The sequence below is a fragment of the Zonotrichia albicollis genome, chromosome 7, assembly GCF_047830755.1.
Source record: "Zonotrichia albicollis isolate bZonAlb1 chromosome 7, bZonAlb1.hap1, whole genome shotgun sequence".
NCBI lineage: Eukaryota > Metazoa > Chordata > Aves > Passeriformes > Passerellidae > Zonotrichia > Zonotrichia albicollis.
Genome location: NC_133825.1, coordinates 43228634 through 43250600, shown reverse-complemented (window position 1 = coordinate 43250600; position 21967 = coordinate 43228634). Strand labels below are relative to the sequence as shown.

General features: G+C 36.3%; 1 protein-coding gene across 4 annotated transcripts in view; it reads right to left on the bottom strand.

Moving 5' to 3' along the window:
- ATRNL1 (attractin like 1) overlaps nt 1-21967 on the bottom strand; it is a 438168-nt gene that overhangs the window by 321811 nt on the left and 94390 nt on the right. For all 4 annotated transcript variants that reach the window (XM_074545284.1, XM_074545285.1, XM_074545287.1 and 1 more), the window contains exons 13-17: nt 21398-21516; nt 15717-15849; nt 14268-14449; nt 5423-5636; nt 4475-4663 (exon numbers count right to left, since the gene is read on the bottom strand). In XM_074545284.1, the coding sequence (XP_074401385.1) occupies nt 4475-4663; nt 5423-5636; nt 14268-14449; nt 15717-15849; nt 21398-21516 (837 nt within the window). The remainder of the gene's footprint in view (nt 1-4474; nt 4664-5422; nt 5637-14267; nt 14450-15716; nt 15850-21397; nt 21517-21967) is intronic.

Genomic DNA, 21967 nt, shown 5'->3' with positions numbered 1-21967 from the left:
AAAGTCAGTAAACCAAGTAAGAGTGATAATATTTATAAACATAAAAAATTACAGGATCATTCAAATTCAAACCAAAAATTAATTTGGGCACAAACTACCTCTGGATGTCACCTGAGTATTTGCCTACAAATATGACTTGGTCTTCTCCCATTCAGCTTTTGGAACAAGCTAGCAAACCACACATCTCAAGCAACAAGTCATAAATTCAGACCCGCTTAAATTAACTATATATTAAGGCTTTCATCAGTCAGTCAGGTTTCATTTTTAAAATTGCATTCTAAAATCTAAATAACCCTTTAGATCTTTCATACTCTATTATTTAAAATTATTATACAGTCTTCCTTATATTTCAAATCTGTTTAGAACCAAATAAAAATCCTATTCTGAAGTTATTGTCATTTTTTATTAATAAGAAATTAACATTTTAGTAACTTCAAGAACACCATTAAAGTTCCCAAGCTTCTTTAAGCTTCTTCTGACACTTCTTAGTTTCTTTAATTACTGTTGTAACACTGCAGCAAATTAACGTCAGACTCATTCAAGCATTGATCACTATGGGTTCCTGTCTCTCCTCACATTAACTTTACAGGCTTTCAAAATTAAATTTTAAAAGCACACATGAAGGTAAGCTCCTGCTGTGAAGCCATAATTATCCAAGTTTCTTTTTAAAAAGAAGAAAGTAATTTAAAGATTCCCAGAGTTATTTGAAGGACACACAAATGGCTTCTACGTGAGGGGAACCTCTCGATGTGGCTCAGCTGCAGCCAGAACACTGCATCCAAGTAATGCCCACAGTTACCTGGGCTCCTCTGGCCCACAAAAGGAATACTAAACAGAATGATTTCACTGCTGAATAAATTAACTGAGACCAGAATAAAGCTAGCTCCTCTGCCTTCAGCAACTATTAAAATTGTTTTAAAGTAATGAAAGCTGTAAAAAGAAAAAATACTGCACAGTCTAAAGATATCTGCTGGTATCAGGAAAACAGGCAGTGAAGAGTCTGAGTGAATCTCAAAAGGATTTTACGAGCACAGAAAGCTGAAGCAAGAGTTCTTCAATAGAGTTGGAAGAATCCAAAGAGGAGGAAATGTTTCAAGATTGCCAAATATGGAAAATAGCAGGGATGGGAAAAGGCCAACAGTTGTTGCAAATTGTCAAACGTGAAAAATCAGTTTTAAACAATCAGAGCTGAAGCTGAATGATACAAATTTGGGCTTTTGAATACATCAGAAGATCAGCAGAAAAATGAAGACCATCTTTCTGCACTGGCTGGCTTGCCCCTTCAGAGATGCACTCTAAACAAACCAAATAAATCTCATGCTGCTATTTATACTCATGCTGCTATTTATAAAGCCCTGAAGTATCAGCTGCACTATTTTACAGAGGCTAAAGCAGAACCAAAAGTGAAAATCCTCAGCTATTATCTGTAGTGGCATTCAGCTGAAAAACTGCAGAGCTGAGAAGCAATTGTTGATGGAAGAAGGGGATATTCAAGCAGCAATTTTGTTTTCTTTCAAATTCTAGAGGTGGTCCAAGATTGTTCAACTGTCAGCTATTCAATCAAAAGTCATAATGGATGGAAGATGTAGGGAAGAGTGGAAATGCAAGTTTTTGGCAAGTAGGCATTAAAATGACAATATGTCACCAATAAAACAGCATTCCTCATTTTTAATTCCAAGTTGTGAAAATAAATGCAAAGTTCTTAGGTTTGTTTTTTTTATTATTTTAAATCATACATGCTTGTCTAATTTTTTTTTCATTCAGAGCAAAACGTCCAAAAGCTCAGAAATTAGTCATTCAAAATAAAAATAAAATTTTAAATACAAGGAGGATTTTTTAAAGGTATAGTTCCAGTCTGTTCTTCAAGTAGAAACACCATCCTTTGATAAGGGTGTCCACTTAATAATTCATTACTCCAGCAGCAATAATGATATATTTACCTAATAAAATTTTCAAGTCATTTTAGACTAACAAAATATCTGAACCATGCTTCATTTGAACATGCATTTTCTTGTTTAAATGCAAAATATCTGATGCTATAAAACTCTGGGAAAACTGCTTACAGCCACAGAAACTTGTGGTTTTTTCTGATTTGCTGAATATAAAGTACATTTTCATACAAAATTGCCTTTACATAATGTTGAACTGGCATACAGCAAATCCCTTTTGCCTTATTTAATATTAACTTTCACAGACCTGACAAAAATTACAATCAAATTAAAAACAATTTCTTACGTTCCCCAAACAAATTGAATCAGTGTGATGCACAAACACTACACAAAGAGAAAAACTGAACTGAAAGTTCAGGCTGACATAATATCTGCTAGTTCAAAAACATAAGCATCATTTATGTGGAATTCTGTCAATTTTATCTCCAGATTTGCAATCTATTTAAGTTCCGCCACAACTCACTATCAATATTTTATAAGTTAAAAAATTGATTCCTATACAGGAGAGGAAAAAAAAAAGCTCTGTGAATGGTTATAGGAAAGAAGTCTTTATATAACTACAGAATTATTATTCCAAACATATTGACAAGAGATTAAATGTTCCTATTACCTGTTACACTGGTAAAAAATTATATTGTAAACCTAGTAACCATGAAGTAATATAGGAGTAAAGAGAAAGAACTTAAAGGAAAAATTGTTATCTGTATTTTCAATGCCAGGCACTTTTGAAATAGGAATTAACATGATTAGAACTAGAGGTACCATCATTTCCATTTCAGAAAGGGGGAAAGAATGCACAGATGCTGAAAGACTTCAAGTTCACTCATGACTGCATTACTGTCAATATACACTGAACCTGGATTAATACTTGAAATTTACTAACTTAGCCAAAAAGTTTACCAGAAAAGCTCAACATGGTCCTAGTTCATTACATTGTATGATTATTAAGGATGAAGAAGGAACCTCAATTAGAGAAATATGGACTCTTGGCCAATTTAGCCGGAAGGAAAAGCTTTCCTATGCTTTATTTCCCTTTAACCCAGATACATAGTGGCCTCAGCTCTTTTTCTCTCCTAAGATTAGAATATATCAATGGTTTCTTTTACAGACACATCAAGAATTTGTTTTACTTAGTATTTTCCTAAGTTTTGGGTGAAAGTAAGTAACTGCTTTTGTGATCTTTGGGTTTTTTTTTTATTTGTATCCATAATCTCTCAAAAAGAATAATGATCTAATTATAATCCTGAAAGCAAGTTGCTTGTTGTTGTCAAGATCATTAATGCTGTCACAAGATATCCACAAATAAAAGATTCCAAAGGCTTTGATATCAAAAGATCCTTATGGAGAGAGAAAGAAATCAGAAGTAACCGGAAAAACTCTCTCAGAGTAGAGCAATGAGGAGAGTCCCAAGGTACCCTTCAGAAATCCTGAAAGATTCCAAGACCCAGTATTCTGAATAACAGTGACTGAGGAATTGCTCTAAACAAACTTCAACTAAGACACAGGCAGCTCACTGCAGCATCTACATCAATTATGGCACCACTAAACCCTGGAATGCTGGAACTGCATGGGGCTGACTCCAGCCACTCCCAGCTTGGCAAGGAGCAGCTGTGCCTGATACACTGAAAGGGACTTGGAGGACACTGCTCATTCTCCCAGAGACACTGCATCAAGCTCTGCTGAAATGTGCTTCCAGAGGGGACATCCAGGGAGTAACCTGGCTCCTTGACAAAGTAAGAAATCACTTGCTTCTTGTCCCCAAAGGATGAAATGAGCAACCTTGAACATTAATGCAGCCTGACCCAGCCTGGTCACACAGGACAGAAGTTTTCTGTACCTCCTCTCCCTGTCTGATGGCCTAATAGAATTCCTTCTACTTTTATAGAGAGGATGAACAATCTGCAAGAGTTAATTATTACAGATCAAGGGTTAATAATCCCCATCTGCAACAGAGAGGAATCTAAGGAAGACCAAGATCATTTGTTTTACAGTTGTGTTACAATATTCTCAAGACTACTTCTATCCTTAGTAAAACTTTGGTTTTGTCTTTGCATTTTAGGAAAATGGCATAGGCTGAATCTGAAAAAAAGTAAATCAGAACACTTAAACCTTTAAAAATTTAGCACATTTCTTAATAACTTGTTATTGTGTAAGTCTAAGTTCTACATATTGGTTATCTAATTTTAACAATATCTTGTTCCAGCTCATGGACATTGTTGGTCACACTAACTCTGGTCATACAAACAATCATGATAGTTTTTCTTTATCTGAAAGAAATAAATACTTTTCACAGTTTCAAAAGGCTAAATATATTTCATCATCAAAGCATTTACATCCATCAAAGAATTATCTGTATCTAAGAAATGCATACTTAGCACTGACTTCTCACATTAGTAGCTACATAAGGTCATTCATTTGAATATCTTTTTATCTCTAGAAAATGTGCTGAATCCCTCCAGCTCTTTTGAGTGAAAGAGAAATCTAACGATGCATTTAGTAGGATGAGAATTCACTAAGATACTCACGGGAGCAGGTGGCAGTTTGCCACTCCAGGCACTGCCCATACGGGAAGGAGATGATGTAGGCATTGGAGTCCACGCATCGTTTGGTGCTGCTGCACCACATGCACTCCATGCCATTGCTCGTGCAGTTGGAACAGGTTGTCCTCAGGGAGCAGGGCTTTTTGCAGGGCCTGGCGTTCTGGTTGGGACTGACTGGAAAAGGATAATATCATATTATACAAATAATATATTATACAAGTATGAAATATTATTATTATAATAATATTTAATAATACAAATATGTTATCATTTCGAACACAAGTTCAATCTACTTTTTCTTTTACCATTTATTCCATTAGAAAAATCCCTGTTGAAGTGGTTGCTTCCTTAATTAGCTATAAATATTTTGGCCCAAATTTATGTTTCTGTATATAAATAAAACAATATTTTACAAAATTTAATATGCAAAATTAAGCATGACTCATACAACAGCCCACAGAGTCCATTTTAGTGGATGTTAACTTGAACAGTCAAGTGACTGTCACAGTAAACTTTATACACAAACAAACCTAAAAGACAGAAACCAGAATTTTGAGTTTGTCTGTTACAACTATAAGATATTCAGTAATGTTCAGCAGGAACACATTAGCATTGCTAAATATCTCCACATGTGGTTTCAATGTGGTTTCATTGTGGTAATACACATGTGTTACCATTGACTATTACTGATTTAGAAGCGAACAATAAGATTTCTGGTGTAATGCAAATAAGCCATGTCAACTAACTCTCAAATAAATATTTGCTGCTTTAGGAATATTAATAGATTGCAGCTATTTCAAAAAAAATCTAAAAAAATATATATTTTTGTAATTATTTAATCCAAATTGTTCCCAAATCTCTCTTAGGCAAATGAACCCCAAAGAGCTTGTTATTCACCACGGCATCAGTGCTTGGGAGAAAGAGGCTCCTTACCAACAGGTTTTTCACACACAAGGCCATCTGCCATGGCAGTGCAGGGATTTGCCTTCAGCCCTGCCACCTCTGCTCTCTCCAGGTAGGCACAGAAGCCAGAGTCGTTGGGCTCTCCAGGGAGCCACTGCAGGGTGGTGTTTGTGAAAGGGGACATGTCATCCCAGCCCCAGTAGGAGATGTTGATCTTGCGCAATCCCACCCAGGGGGAAATTTTCTAGGGATGAAATGAAACAAATGAAACAAAAGAGAATCATTTGCTTTTTGTCTTGATAAAAAAAAAATCCGAAAAAATAGCTTAACAGCAACAACTTCACACTTTCAAAATTCACCATGTTCTTATCTTACTTCATCATCTCATCAATCATTGTCCACACAGGTTTTATCTTAATTTTTCTATCTTGCTGAACATCCAAAAAAACCTCCACTCCCTATATGCTTCTCTTCTACTAAAAACCTGCATTCTGTTCAAAGACAATTCTGATTTCTATTATTAGTCAGAATGAAATTGTTTGGTTTTTTTCCCAGTGGCTGCTGTATGATTACTAATTGCTAGGCCACTGTGGATAATGAAATACACATATGTTAACAGCAATTCAGAGAAATCAAATTTCAGGAAAAAGTAGGATCAATATTACATTCTCTAAAGTCCATAGTGCTGATAGTGATCAAGTTTAGGCAATTCAGAGACAGAGATAAAAGTGACACATTTACATTTCCAATGCTGTTAAATACACATTGAATATACTTTCATAATTGATTTATAAGTTTTAAAACATAGTCCAGAAAACAATAAAAGTGCATATTTTTTAAACATATTTAGGATGTATCAGTAAAACTACATCACAAATTCAACTGATTTTTATAATTTCATCTTTACACACTAAGCAAGCAAAAAAGCAGGTTTTAAGGAAAAAAAGGCATTTGCTTGTTCCAGGATAAATCTACATGCATTACTTGCCACCATTGGTGTAAAAATCTCAAGATACCCAAACCAAACACATTTCCACATGTAGTCTCTGTGCAGGCAGTTTTCACTAAGGCCAGTTTAAACACACAGAAGAGAGATACAGAGAGACAACTGGGCTGTGACAGGTACATGATGGCAGGTGGGTGCCAGAATACCAAATCCAGCTGTCTGCCCAGGCAGAGGATACACATTGTCAGCTCCAAAGCAGAGATATTGATCTGATTGTGAATTAGGTTCACAACTGATTTAATTTACAAGGTAAGTAAAGGTAATTTAAAAGGTAAGTAAAACACTATAGTACATCTAAAGGGAACCTGCCATTGTTAAAGAGCTATGTATTCCACACGTGAACCAAGAGCTACTGCCATTTTCTATCACTGATCTTTCACCTTTGATCTCACAATTTCTCTGGTCACTCAGGTTTAACCCATGGGTGAAAATAAAATCTTTCAGTACTCTTAATTCTACACACAATCAGGGCATCCTTTCTTTTTTCCCCTGTCCTGTTAGAGCAAATTGAAATATGAAGCATTATTAATTTTGCTTCAAAAATACCAGTGGTAAATACCTTTTAAAAGAATCAGTAGGTAGATAGTTGGTATTCCTGACCTCCCTAATATGTACTCCCTATGCTCTCTTCTGCTTCTGTACTACAAAAATTGCTTTACCTTTACTTGGGGACACAACAATTTTAAATAAACCAGAAAATAACTAATAAATGTTCCATTGCATAAGATGTGTTCTGGGAGACTCTTGAATAGCAACAAGAACATTGAGCAAATTTTCCACTGTCCACTTTGTGTCTTACTTCTGTATTTACTTCCTAACTCCATTGCTACCCCAGGAGACCAATTTCCAGGTGTCTGTGAGGACTCACATGTCCTGGACACCAGAAAGAACATGATGCAAACAATAAAAGTGGAACTTGGGCATCTGGAAAGTGGTAGATAATACATCTGTTGCCTTATTTGTTGTTTAGTTGGCTAGATTCCTGTTTTTGTATGTGATCCACATGGACCAGAAGACCTTAGATACCTACACAGGTCCCTGTAGATGCTGAGTGTGCACACCAAGCACATATGAAATCATGTCAAGGGCTTAGGCAGGATAAATTGCTGACAAACACACACATAAATCAACCCTACATGCCTACTTTGGGATTGAGGGATTCCAGCCAAGAGAATCTTTAACATATTACTGACTGTTTCAATTGCACTGCCAAATAATTTGGCTTCAGCATCAGTATATAAAAAAACCAGGGATCATATTGCAGCTATGGTGAAAAAGTATGTGAGCCAATAATGAAAACTGACAGTGCAGCAGTGATATTTGGAAATAAATTCTTCCATTTGAGTAGGAGACAGTCTTGGAACCCCTTTAATGATGACAAAGTCCCAGGGAGAATCATGAGAGCCAAAGCAGCTACAGGAGATAAAAGCAGCATCCCTGAAAAAAAAGAGTTCCAGCAAAAGCAACACATATCCCAGTCATAATCATTCTTAATAGCTGGACTATCTGGACAGCTTACAGTCATCATGTCAGGCATCTCAAATTCCATATGTACCTTCTCTGGCTCTCTGCTAGGATAAACCATCAAAGTACAGGCCCAAATGCTGATGAGCACGTTAACAAATGCACACCATGGAAGCTGTGACCTTGCAGGCCCACTCAGGCCATGCTGTTAGGATGCCAAGCACAGATTATCCAAATAAGGCCTCCCAAATGTTCCAATGATGTGCTTAACATGCATATTCAATTATGTGGCACCAATTCCATCATGTGGTGGGCCACAGGTGAAGACTGCTGGCAACAGCAGAGAGTGTGTGAGGATATCATCAAAGTTTATCACCAAAAATGATTGCTGCTGCACTGCATGGAAGCCAACAGGAAAAATCAAATCACAACAAGAGCATTCAGCAAGTTCCACGTGAGATACCTGCAGCCACCAGGACTCTGTGACTATCAAACTAATTTCTTTAAAAAAAAAAGATGTATTAATCATCTCTCAAACTGATGAAAGGTTTAGTCACAATAGCTGGGAATCTCAAAGTACTTGAAGCAACCAAGGGACTTAAATGTGTCGACTGAAAATGCCAATCCAGTTTCTTCTTCAGGCTTAAGAAATAATGGGGGTTGAACATCCTTCACTTGAACTCTATGGTTGTTTCATTTAATGCAAAATGAGTGTAGAAAACTGATTCCTTGACTTTGAATATCTTGCCAAAGATGCCTCTGAAGAGGACCAGACAGGAAGGGAATGAAACTGCTGGTTCTCTGGAACCAGAACTTGCTGATGCAAGATTCCAGCTTCCAGGACTCTTGAAAAATGTTCTTTACCAAATCAGATGAGTGAAAAATACAGTGCAAACAACTCATTTATTGGAAGTTCAGGTGATCTTTACTCAACATGTAAGTGGGAAGAACATTATTCCTCAGAGAGTTCTGAAGACATGTTCCTTATTTCTATATATGCATATGTATAAAAACTCCCTTGACATATAATACACAATTCATTTTAAAACAACATCAACAACCCAACAAGCTCACAAAACAGCATTCTAGGCAAGTTTAAAAATCAGTTTAAAAAACAGAACCAAAATAAAAACCAAAACAATGCAATACACAGCAGGTGCTCAACTCCATCTTGGGAAAATTTGTAATGAGCCTTACTAATGTTGCGGTGGATAACACAATCAAATATATATTGTGAAATATTGCATAGCTTTATCCCACTACACTATTTAAAATTTGGAATCGCCTCTAGAATGTGTTTGTCTTCCCGTCCATATCATTCTTTCTATATTTTAGAATCCACAGACTATCTTAGAAACTTTATATTTGTGCTTGAAATACAGCTAGTCATAGCTTACCTGTTTGCACAGAATCATCTTTTATAGCACTGAAAACAAGTTACCAAAAACCCTTTCTAAATGAGACATAAAATATTAGAGAATTACCAAATTCTGAGAAAAAATTGGTAAGCAAGGCTTTATTTTCATATGACAGAGGAACAAAATTGCAATTATACAATGCATACTAACAGAACATTCTGTAACCTCATCTACAGCTATTAAGATGAACATTAGATCAACTTTTGGCCATAACAGGAATTTATAAAAAACTGATCACTAATAACTTCAAAAATATGCTTTTCTCTTATTCTAAATCAGACTATTTAATTTGTTTTTAAATAGTAATTATGGAACTATGTTAGAAAGGAAAATTGTGTAACCTTAACTAGAAAGGTAATAGTTCATGTTAAATCCACTGTTTACTCAGAGAATTTAAATCAGATTAAGCTGCTTGGAGATCTAAAGTGAAAGGGATCATTTCTACTGATGACACATTTTTTCAGGTACTACTGCTGAATCAGCACTGAACTAATGAGGGCCGAATAATTTGCAGATGAGTGAAGCGAGCAAGACTACTTTACTGAATAGCCAACTACCACTGAGGCTCAGAAACCTCCCCTGTTTCTTAATTATGCAAATTACTGAGGAACTATATATCTCTTTCAAAAAATGTATATGCAGCTTTATTAAAATTCCTTTTATTCTGGATCTCAAATTGTCCTGAAAGTGTATAATTCACTACTGTCTCATTTTCTATTATGTGTCCCACAATACCTTATAAACAAAATTCAACAAACTTCTCAGGAATTGTTGAATTCCTGGATTTGCTGCTCTAGGATGAAACATTCAATTAAACTTTGAAAATACTGTGGCCTCTCAGTGCCCATATTTCCACAACATTCATAATTTGGAGAAATTCCTTGCAGTTAATTTGACTCTTTTCTGCACCATTCTGAACAAAAAACCTACTTCCAGAAAAAGCAGCTCTGTGAAGAGAAACAATGTGTTCTGTGCAGGGTTTTCCATTCCTTAACTGCACCAATTCTGACGGCCAGATACCAGCACACCCCATGTTTTGTAAATATATACCCAGTGATTGAGACATTTTAAGCAGTGGAAGAAAGATTTATGGGTTTTAAGTGTCTCTGGATCTATTAGACACATATGATGCAACCTGGATGTCATTGATAGTAGGAGCCATGCGTTAGGTCACCTTATTCTCCTACTCTTTTTAAACTTTTCTGTAGTCCAATAGGTTAAAAAACCCCATAAAATCTGTCAAACTGAAAACAGTAGAACTTCCCCAATTTCTATCTACGGAGACTCTAGCAAGTATTTCAGTGAGACTTTGGTTTCTTCTTGGAATTTCTTCTTTATAGGGACAATTTTCAGGGGAAATTTGCATTCTCAGGCATCCAAAGTGAGCTGAGCTCCCCTAATCCAGAATGTAGGAAAACAGTTAAACTAGAGCTGAGCTAATGGACAGTCAATGCAACAACTGCAAAATAGAGACAAAGCGCTAAAATAATTTATTAGACTTCTAAAACCACAATAGGAAAGTGGGACTGGTTTGAACTGTTCTAAAGGGAGTAATTCAGAAACCAAGAGTAGATGTCAACTTCACCACAATCACACACATTATAAAACCACAGAAACATAGAGCCCTCAGAGAATACTTGGAGCTAACAAGGAATAACATTGCTATGCAAAGCTCACTAATTAACTGCAACCTACACTCAAGTGTAATTTATAAAAAAGATGCTTAGCCTTGTGAGCCCAGAGTCAAAGTTGCAAACAGTTTATATAATGAAAGGCTTTGTGTATAACTGTTCTCTTCTTCCTTTGTGCTTACTACACCAAAACTAAATCTTCTCAGAATTTATTGCATGCTAACAAGAAAATTATTATTTTTAGTTAAATCCCACAGTAGCAAGCAAATTCCCAAGAGAGCTAATTGCACTTTTAAATGAATATACAGCATTTGAATATTAGCAGGAACAATAAATTAACCTCATATTGCTGTTTAATCTGTTTTTCAGAGAAATTCAAATCTTCCCTTTCATAATATTTTGCTTACTAGGTCAATAAAGGCATATAAGAAAAAAAAATTTAAGTGTAATTTTTCTTTAGTGTGGGAATCTGCAGCCTATCCATTGTGTTTACCTTGGCATTCTTTGACAGAATTTAATTTATTTTTCATGAACAATACAAACTTGACTTTAAACTGCTGGTGATAATTTTAAAATACATGTGCAAATCCAACAGTGTTTTGAGTTCATACCACACAGATCTTTGTTTTGTCCCTTTTTTTTTACCAAATGAATCTTCTCCCTATCCTTTAAAAGGAGGCAACCTATTGATTTCCAGTTTAGTATTGGGATTAGGAAAAATTATTTATACACAATGAAGTTTGGAGAGGGGATGGAGACAATGGCAACCCCCTCCCTCAGAATCTTCCCAACACATCAATGCATTATTCTAAACATGATAAAGAAACTGTCCTAAATTTGTCCCAGAAGAGGGACTTTGTGTATTAGGAAACAATCTACAAAATCACATGATGTTTCTATTAACAATAAAGAATGCTGAAGTCCTCCCAGGCTGTAATTTACTGATACTATTTGACAGTTTGTAAAGTACACAACAGCTACCTAAGTTGCTTTCCATTTCTCAGCATAAGAATACCAAATAACAAGGAGATAAAGTCAGAATCATATTCTTATTTCCAAATGCTGCTCTGACACGTTCATTAATCATGAAAATTTTTTTTTGTTTTCAGGTGAAATTGAAACCTTTTCTTCCTTCCCAGGCTAAAGATTTTAAAGTCTTCAACATTTAACCACCCAAGTCAAACCCTACTGCAGATAATAGAGATTAAAACCACAGTGTTCACCTTACAGCAGCTCTGACTCCATTTGTGAACTCCCCACCAGCACCTGTTACAGAAAAAAGCCATCTAAAATGAAATCTCACTCTTTAAATCATTATGATTGCAGTTGGAGAGGGAAAGGCAGGCAAAAGAAGATCAAGAAGTTTCAGAGAGCCTCTGTCACACCTGATAACACATTTAGGACGTATCACACTGAGTAAATGCAGCTGGACAGATAGATATGAATGAAAAAAGATCTTTTCTTTTCCAAGTGCCACTGAAAACACCAGGATAATTCATGGTAGAATTTCATTAGAGGTTCTGACAGTTAAATGATTGTTTAATCCAAGACAGATTTTTTTAAAGTGAATAATTTTGTCTACAATTGCTTAAAATGTATTTGAGGTATCTCAAATTTACATCACCACATTGGCTCAGGATGTGTTTCATTTAAATAAAGATATGCTCAGCAAGATGTCACCTTGCAGAAGTTCTAAGCTCTGAAATGTAAGAAAAATCTTGCTTCCAAACACTAAAAAAAGCTATTTTTCATCTACACCTCAAGCCAGTCAGGCAAAATCAATCATATCAATAATCTATCACACTTTATTGGATTTGAAGGTGTCCTGTGCAGTATTTTAATAGGAATCAGGGGAAAGGAAAGCAAAAAGGAAAAAAACTGGTAAAATAAATAACCACAGCAATCATACTGCCAACATCATTCTGTTGTTTTTGTTTCAATTACATTTTCAACATTAACTCATCAAAGAGTGGACAGACAAAATGTGTGTCAGGGCTGCACTAAATACAATATCAGGAAAGAACTTCTGAGACAGAATGATTTCTCTCCTTCATTAGCAAAACAATAGAAAAAAAGTTTATTTCTGGTAAAAAATACTTTCTCTGTCCAGTTCCTATATTTACTTGGGAAAAACACAAAAACCTCAAGTACGTAACCTATGTTTGAATCTGCATTTTGCAGTGGAATGCTAGAAAGGATAAAAGACTACTTTTGTCCACAATATGTGTCCCTAACCTCCTGCTCTCAGATTCAGTAATAACATAAAGGCAATCTTTAACTGCTATTTCCTTTGAATGATCTCAATTCCTCTGCAGCAAAACAACTTCATGAATCACATACTAGTTTGATATAAGCTTTAATTATTATCCACAATTATCTTTCATTTTCCTGTAACTTTAAAAGCCTAAACTACTTAAAATTTTGAGGATTTTATAAAGACAAAGTGCTGCATGTTCTACAAAACTGAATACACACTCCCAAAAACGTCCCTTGCTAAGAACAACTGATTTGCTTGTAAAAATCAGAATGATATTCTGCTAAGACAGCCCATCTGAGTGTGCACTGCTGGGTTTCATATTTCTGAGCATTTTTACATTTCATATACTTGAACCAGTGATGTTTAAACATCACAATAAGTATGTGAATATTTAATTGCCAAAAAATTGAACCTGACCACCCAGGGAGAAATTATTTTTCTTCCCTTCTCTAGTTCCACAGTTCACAAAAGTAATATGGATCACTTTTCTAAGGAATATTCTGGTGGCAGCTTGCTGTATTTGCCAGAGGCATGGAAGAGTTTTCAGCTTTCTCTCTCCCCCCACCATCATTAGAGAAAGCTAATTAGCTCCAGCTAATTCCAGTGCTGCTGTGCAGGGAATTGCTACATGTTTTACACACTTGTGCAGCTTCTCTGTGACCCTTTGATCCCACAAACCAGTTACAGAGCAAACTGCCTTTTCTGGAGAAGTTACATCTGTACTGGTGCGTGGGGTTATGCATCCCTGTTGCTGGACCCTGCCTTTGCCTGTGTTGAATTTCAGAATTACCTCTATCACAGCTGAAACCAGGACACAAAATCAGTGTTCCAGACATTCTCTTGAGCAAATACTCTCTTCCAAGTAAATAGAAACTTTTAGCATTTAAATCTGGTAAGGGGAAACCTTGGGAGCTGCTGTGTGATTTGTTTTAAATCTTAAGATTTTTTTCAAACCTTAATATGCTACACATGACATATACCAGTCTTTAGCACATTTCTTTGAAGGCATAAACTTTCCTCTGTCTGGACAATACCCTAGAAGAGATTTCTCAAAGCCAATTTGTTTCACATAAGCACCAATTACAGTTCCTCAAGTTACCTGAAGTGTATACTTCTGTATTTCATCCAGAACAAATTCCACTTCTTTTGAGGTCGTTAATGAGGCGAGATTTCCACTCAAATTGTAGCAATAGAGTTTGGCATTGTCGTAGCTTTCCCGACTGGAATTTATGTGGAGGCAGGCATCTCCAATGTGATTCCATCTTTCCCCACACAGGTGAGCTGGTGCAAAAAGCATGCAATTAAACCTGATTCAGAAAAAACTTTTAAAAAACCCAAGGGAGTCTGAATTTTATCTTCCTGAGATCATAAATCTAAATTGCATCCCACACTCAATTTCCCTTCTCACATCACGTAAATTCTGAAATAGCAAGTCTCATCAGACAGAATACTGTATTGTTACAGAAAGAAGATTCTAAGAACTTAAAAAATTATTATAAGATATATGCTAAGTTTCAACATAATATTTTTTTGCCGCTACTTCTTCCTTGTATTCATAATTGAGCATAACTAAATATTAAGATAAAATTATGTACATAAATAAGTTTTAGCAACTCCTTTCATTTAAGTGTTATGTAAATTTCAAAATCTAATAACTGTCCTAGAATTAAGAAATCACAACTTTACACTATCCTTGTTTTATCATACCTTTGCATTTATATTTGCCTAAATACTAATGCAATCCAAATGACAGAAAATTCAGATAACATCTCAGAAAATACCTCTCTTCAACATTTTACAGCATTACTCAGACTCAGATAACTATTAAAAGATAAGTAAGAGCAACTGTTATAGTCAATCAACAGAGATTACATAAATAGAGTTTTGAACTGCATAGAATAAATTGTGATTTAATGAATCATCTCTCTAAAAAAAGTGTTCATTAACTTCATCTGGACATAAAGATCAAATGGAAAAGGTTCTGACATCTAACTTCATAGATGTTGTTACGAATACAAAATAAATACTATTTCAGAATGTTAACAGTCACCTTCTGAAAATATTTCATATTGGCATTTTAATATTCGCTGCTTTCACAGTAGTACTAACATTAGACAATCAAGATACTAGATCTTGGGCCCTATCTTCACAGGAAAATTGAAGTATAATTGAATGATAATGGTTAAGGTAAAACCCCAGCTAGCAAAAGGAACAATGTCAGTGTCCATGGAGCAGTGAAGCCCCAGAATGGCCATTCAGCTCTGCACTCAGTGCTCCCTGCAGGCCAGGGCTCATCTCTGCCTGTGCAGAGGCACAGTCATTGTGCCTTCACTAATGTCATTGTCTGCCCTGACACAAGTAAAGGTAGCACTGGCACCCCAATCAGGACTGAAATCACCTCTGGCTTCACCTGCACAGGCACAGACAGCAAGAGGAGCGAGCACAAATAAAACAAACCCATGTCTGCTCATGAGCAAACACTCTCTGGCAAGGACAGAGGAGGCTCTCTCGGGTTTGAAAGCAGCTGTGAGCAGCAGTGTCCCCTTACCAGGCAGGGCCTGGCACTCCTGCTGCCGCTGGTCCCACTGGCAGTTGAGGTGCAGGGAGCAGCTCTTGCAGCTCGTCAGTTTATTGCAGATCTGCTCATTCCTCACGTGACATTTCGTGTAGTTTTTAACCGACTGTAAAAACAAACAGACAAAGCAGCATCTCAAGCAGACATCTACTAAAAGAAGTCAAAATGGAAATACAGAGCAGGTAGATCCCTCCCAGAAAGTCACGGCCACCTAAAAGCTGGGCTGAATTTAAGCTCCTTATCAAGAACCCTTTACCAGATGCAGAATGCAACACTGGAGCACAAACCACTCCACTTGTTCTACACAACTGAGTGTCAAATTGAAGAGGCCAATTCCCTTTACAGAGAGCAGGACGAATTTAAAAAACTAAACTAAATATTTATTTTTAGATACTTTAGGGTAATACTTTCCCTAAATTATTTCATCCTATGCAGGTTAAAGCAAGAAAAATAGTCAAACAGAACATAAAAAATGGCACAAGGTGCAAAATAATTACGTATAACTGACTGAAGGTGCAAGAATATGCTCCACACACAACATAAAACCAGGGATAATTTTATTCCTGTGGTACCTTAGCATGGAAGGAAAGCAGTAAACACTGAAAGAATTATTATCTGGGGGTTTTTATTGGATTTGGTCAGTGTTTGGTTTTTTTCCTGAGAACTGAGGACTTCCAAGTTAGACATTTTGAATACAAATCTTTCTTTCCTCTGCATAGTACTTTTAATTAAGACATTGTATTGATACCTTATTTAATGAACTGCCCTAAATCCTCAGCCAATTCATCAGCTCACCTATAAGGCTCTCTCTACCAACTTAATTTCAAGGTAATAATTAAAAGTAAGTCCTAATGCAAGTCAGCTTTATACTCACAGAACAGCTGAGATTGGAAGGGACCCCTGGGAGTCCCTCTTGTCAAACCCTAACAAGTCTTGTCTCTCTTAAAAACAAAAGGTTAAAATAATACATGGCAGCAATAATGGATTGCACTTGGATAGCAAATGCATGATTTATTGAAAATGTTGGTTACTTTCCTTTCTATTAGTTTCTAGGAGTATGATTAAACAACATAGAAAAGGACTGCATGACAATAAGTTACACAGAGGTTGGTACTGGAATATGGCAGAGATAGGGCAGGGGGGGAGAAAAGCTCTCTCCTTTTATTTCTGTTTTTTTTAAGTCCTGAAATAATGCATTTGTGAAAGTGAATTCTCAATCTCACACAAAACCAGCTTCCCTCCATTTGAACAACACTGCTGTTGAGGCATTTTATTTTATTTTTGTTTCTTTCCTTAATGGATCAGATGCCTACCCAGTAAGTTTGTTTTCAGAGGTCCTGAAAAACAGGACTTTTTTCTGCTCTATAGGGAATGCTACTGTGAAAGCAAAAAGAACCAGAGAAGCAGGTCTAGGTGCAGGCACCTGCACCACAACACAAAACAGAGCCAAAGGCAATGCCAGCAAGTAACAGACTTGTTACTATCTAGGACAAAAATGCACACAACAGTAAAGCACAAAAAAAACTTCGGTACAAACCCATATTTAGTTTCCCTCAGTCATGAAACATACTCACAAAACTTCCTGAGAGATGCTTTAAAGTGAATTTTAGAGCACAAGTAACCACCATCTGCTCATTTACATCTGCTCAACTAATACTCACTTTTAACATTTCATTTTGACATACCCTTAAGCATTCAGATTTCTTTTTTAAATTATATACTCTTCAGTGGTATTACATACAGATTACAATTTTCCACCTAAGCTGAGATATTTGTTCTATTACTTTCTAATCATGAAGCTTGTGTGCTGGTTATTTAATGTTTAAAATAAAATTCAAAGTACTAGTGACTGTTCCATAATAATATTCTTTGTTGTATTCCCTTATTCCCAGCATTTATTTCCCTTAAATCCAATTTAAACACTGCTTGCCTGAAAATCTCATTAGTTCAATGTAGATGTGACTCCAATAGGTAATTCATATTAACACAATATTAAGGTTATAACTTAAACTACCAAACCCAATGAAATTCAGAAAGATGACAGTCCATCTGTTACAGAACTTCTATATTGCTGTAGGATATTTATAATGTTTACACTCCAAAGCATGAGTAAATCATGTTATGTATAAAGCCTCCCTCATGTCTGATTTACTTAGATTTTTTTAAGTACTGATCCTGATATGGTAGTATATAGACAGACTTATGAACTGCAGTGATTTTCTGAATATTTACTGGAGAATGAAAATACTACAGTAGTTTATCTTAGAATCTCAGAAATCACTATTAAATTATGTACTTCTCTCCTCCTCCTGGATTTTTTCAGGTTAACAGTATAACCTTGTCTAGTTTTCCTAGTGTAAATGTAAATTATCAATTTATAGATTCACTATTATTCCCCTGAAGCTACTCCCAAAACTTGCTATTGGGTACTTCTTACTCATAAATTTTCTCTGTTTCCTCCGAGATAAATTTGATTCTGCTCATATTTCCTTCTATTACTTCATATATTTTCTCTTGACTATTCTTTGAATTCCTCAAATGTAGGCAGATTACCATGATTACTATTCTTGGTATTAGTGTATCATCCAGGGACTCCTATTGTGAAAGAAGGAGCTTTCTGGAAGCAATGCAAACATGAAAAAAACCCAGCGATTCTTGTCTTTAAGGCACTGTGTAAAAATATTTATTAATGTAGGACTGTAGGTCTTTTTGAAGCCTCCTCTAGTATCCCATTTCCTTGGCAAAATGCTCTTTATCATCCCATTCATGGATTTGACAATGTTTGTTTTATGTTGCCACACTCAGATAAAGAACTGTTAAATCACAGCCCATTCTAGGTTGTGTTTAGGTAACTGTCACCAATTGGGGCTTTGTTGTATTGCACATGTCCCCACATGAACCAACACACAAGAAATTCAGTCAGAGAGGAAACATGCCCCCCTTATAGGAACGTGCCCCCCTTGGAGCTTCTGAAGGCAATGACATTTTCTAAAATGCAATACTGGGTAGAGGCAGAAATAAAATAATTCAGCTACGCCTCAACATACTAAGGCTCTCTTTAAGGCTACTTAATCAATTCTTTTTTTCTCCTCAGAAATTAAGCAAAATTGATAAAGTAAATTTTTTTATTCTGAAATTCAATCTCTCTCTGGTCTTCCTCAGCAGAGAAAACTGCATTTTATTGCAGTCAGTCAGCCCTCTCCAGCAATTTACCATTTTATTTGGTAAAGTACAAGAAGATTCTGTCTTCATGGAGCTTACTCCTCCATGTACTATTGCATGAAAAATGACATCTTGTAAAGAAGCAGCAATCTAAAATGAAATTAATCTCTCCCACAAAGCCTTTTCTTTTTTTTTTCTCCTTTTTTTTTGGTAAAGACTTGTTTCCGTTATAAAATATAGTAAATTTTCTGCACAACATGATCAGCAGCAAGGGAGTATCATTTTCATAGGATGCAAGATAAAGCATTTTATGTGCAGACATAGAGGGTGAATACAGTTTCGTAAACATATTAAGCAGATCCATATCAACCAGGCATTGCAAGGTTCTGCTTGCAATGACATCAGATATGAGTGTGATATACATACATTATGTGTATGATCTATACCTATACCTTGATGCTGCATGAGTCTGCACAGGAGGAGAATACAGTGTCCTGCTAACGTGCTGGCTCACATCAGAGGGTGAGCACAGGCAGGTGAATGTCCATCATTAAAGCACTACTCATTAAGTCCATCTGTCCAACTAGAATTGCTTCAGGGAAATGTTCATATTTTACAGGCCTTCCAACCAGCAGAGTAGCCACACTTTGCAGTATCTGCTTTGCATCTATCTGTGACCATGAGGCCAATGCCAAACTGGTTGACAGCACACCTTTAGTAAACTGGCCAGCTTCCTTGAGGCAACAGCAGCAGATTATAGAACATTATTGTCATTCTCATCTGGAGTTCTATGATCCAAGTCATAAATCAAGGCCTTTGTACAGCTGCAAAGGCTCCTTGTGATGTTCCTAAGTCTACAGCTTGTTATCCCCTATTACCATCACAGTGCTGTCACAACATTTTTGTTTGTGGGCCTAGTCCAGAAGTAGCAGTCTATGAAAATGGATAATCAGCCTGATCCATTCTGGTTTTCCACATGGTGCCATTCTGTTGATGCTATTTTAGTGGGTTTTATCAAAGCTGCAAAATTCTGCTTCCATCATCTCATGGCCAACAGACTAATTTAACAACAGCCACCTCCCATTTATGACAGCACCTCTTTCCAGAAGTCATTTTGATGAATTTTTGCTACCCCATTCCTCAGTAACTACACTAACAGCCCTTGCTATCCACTTCAAACCCAAAACAAAAGACAGAAATTATACAGAGCAGACTGGAGAATCGTTTGCTAATTAAGCTGACAATCTTAGTTATGAAAGCTTGTCAAAGAAGGACACTGAACCAAGAAGTCTGTGCTAAAATACCTAGTGCTCCACATTTATTAGGGATCATTTATTAGGAATGAAGATGGTCTGCTCCTTAGCAACTATTCCTTGTTCAAGAGCTGAAAACCACGGTTAGAAAATTAGCTCCTAATGGAGAACAATGTGTCAGGAAAAGAAGGGCCCTTGAAGATCACAAAGGAAACTAACCATTAGTGCCTGGAATGTGAAATCCCTCTGACAGACTTATAACATGACTACTGATGAATTTGCGTCTGCATTGCTTTTATTAGTAGTGACTAGCTACAAATGCCAGTGATTAGAGCTGGCTGTGCTCACCCTGAACAGGCAAGATTTGAGTCACAATCAATCCAACTCACACCTTAATTTGTCTGGAGAACAAGATTGATTTGCATCAGGTTCAAGCCAGAGAGCAAGATACTTTTACTAATGAAACTGTGTCAAGAAAGGATTTTGAACTCAAGTACAGCCAGGTGTCTATGGATAGCTAAAAAGTATAAGAAGGCAAAACTTATAATGCTAAAACATTATTACAAGCTTGAAAAAATCAAAAGAACAAGCAAGAGATGAAGCAGCTGGTGAACAACAACATAAAGTACAAAACATGGCACTAGGCATTATTAAAAGGGGAAAATTATAAACTTGCATGAATCTATGCAATCTTATGGCTTGTAGTTAAAAAGATCAGTAAAAAGATCAATAAAAAGATCAGTAAAAAGCCACTGGACCTCATGGTTACAGAAGCTCATATTCCTTTAATGAGATGACAAGTGACTCCATGACAAAGAAAAGCATTTCTATGACGATCAATGATCAGAAGACCATGACTAATGAGACTGCTCTGGTCATGTTTGAAAGGGGAAAAACCAAACAGCACCCTTGCTGGGATTCCATGGTTTCTGCCTGCCTACTGTACACCACAAAAGCACAAAATCCAAGTTAATAATGACTATGACTTTTCGAATGTCATTAATTAGGGGATAAAAGTATTTGTCTTCAGAAATATATAGTAGACAATACAACCCTGAAGATTACTTGTTTTACTCCGAAACAGATTTTTTTGCTGAAGTCCAACTCTGCCTTCTGCAACACTTTTAGCTCAAAAGCCTGGAATACAAGTTTGTTTGTGCTGAAAACAAGCAACTACTAATCTACTAGACCTAGAAAATGAGAAGTACTGCTAACATGCTCAGATTTGCGAGGACTCACCATGCTGCAGTTGCTGTTTGCTGAAATGCACTTCTTGTCGTCGCACCACTGGCAGCCGTTGGTGTTGGCGGTGCAGCTGGCGCAATCCGCGTACCGGTAACATCTGTCATCAGCAGCAGCTGCCACACAAACCAAACAGAGAAAAGGAGAGTAACGCCACGTTTCTGACACTTCCTCAGAGCTTTTCCTGTTGCAGCCTTCATTTGAACTCTAGCCATTCATAAGGGTTTAAGTTACTGTAGGAAATAAATTCTATTCAGTTAATAGGATTTGCGCCTTTAAAAATTCCTTCAGCAACGACTTTATTTGAAGGTCCGTAAGTCTCATATCAACTAACGGAATATTCACTGATTTACAGCATGAAAGCTCTCAGCACAATGCAAAAATTAAGAGTATGAAATCTTTTTTCAAGTATTTTTCCTTCACTCTTTTAACATGGAAGATTTTATTCAAATGTAGGATTCTATAAAAAATATTAGATGGCTATACAAGAAGACGAGATAAAAGCAGTAAATAAAACAATCTAAGACAGATATGAGCAAGACATGAACATTTTAAATCTTTTTAAAT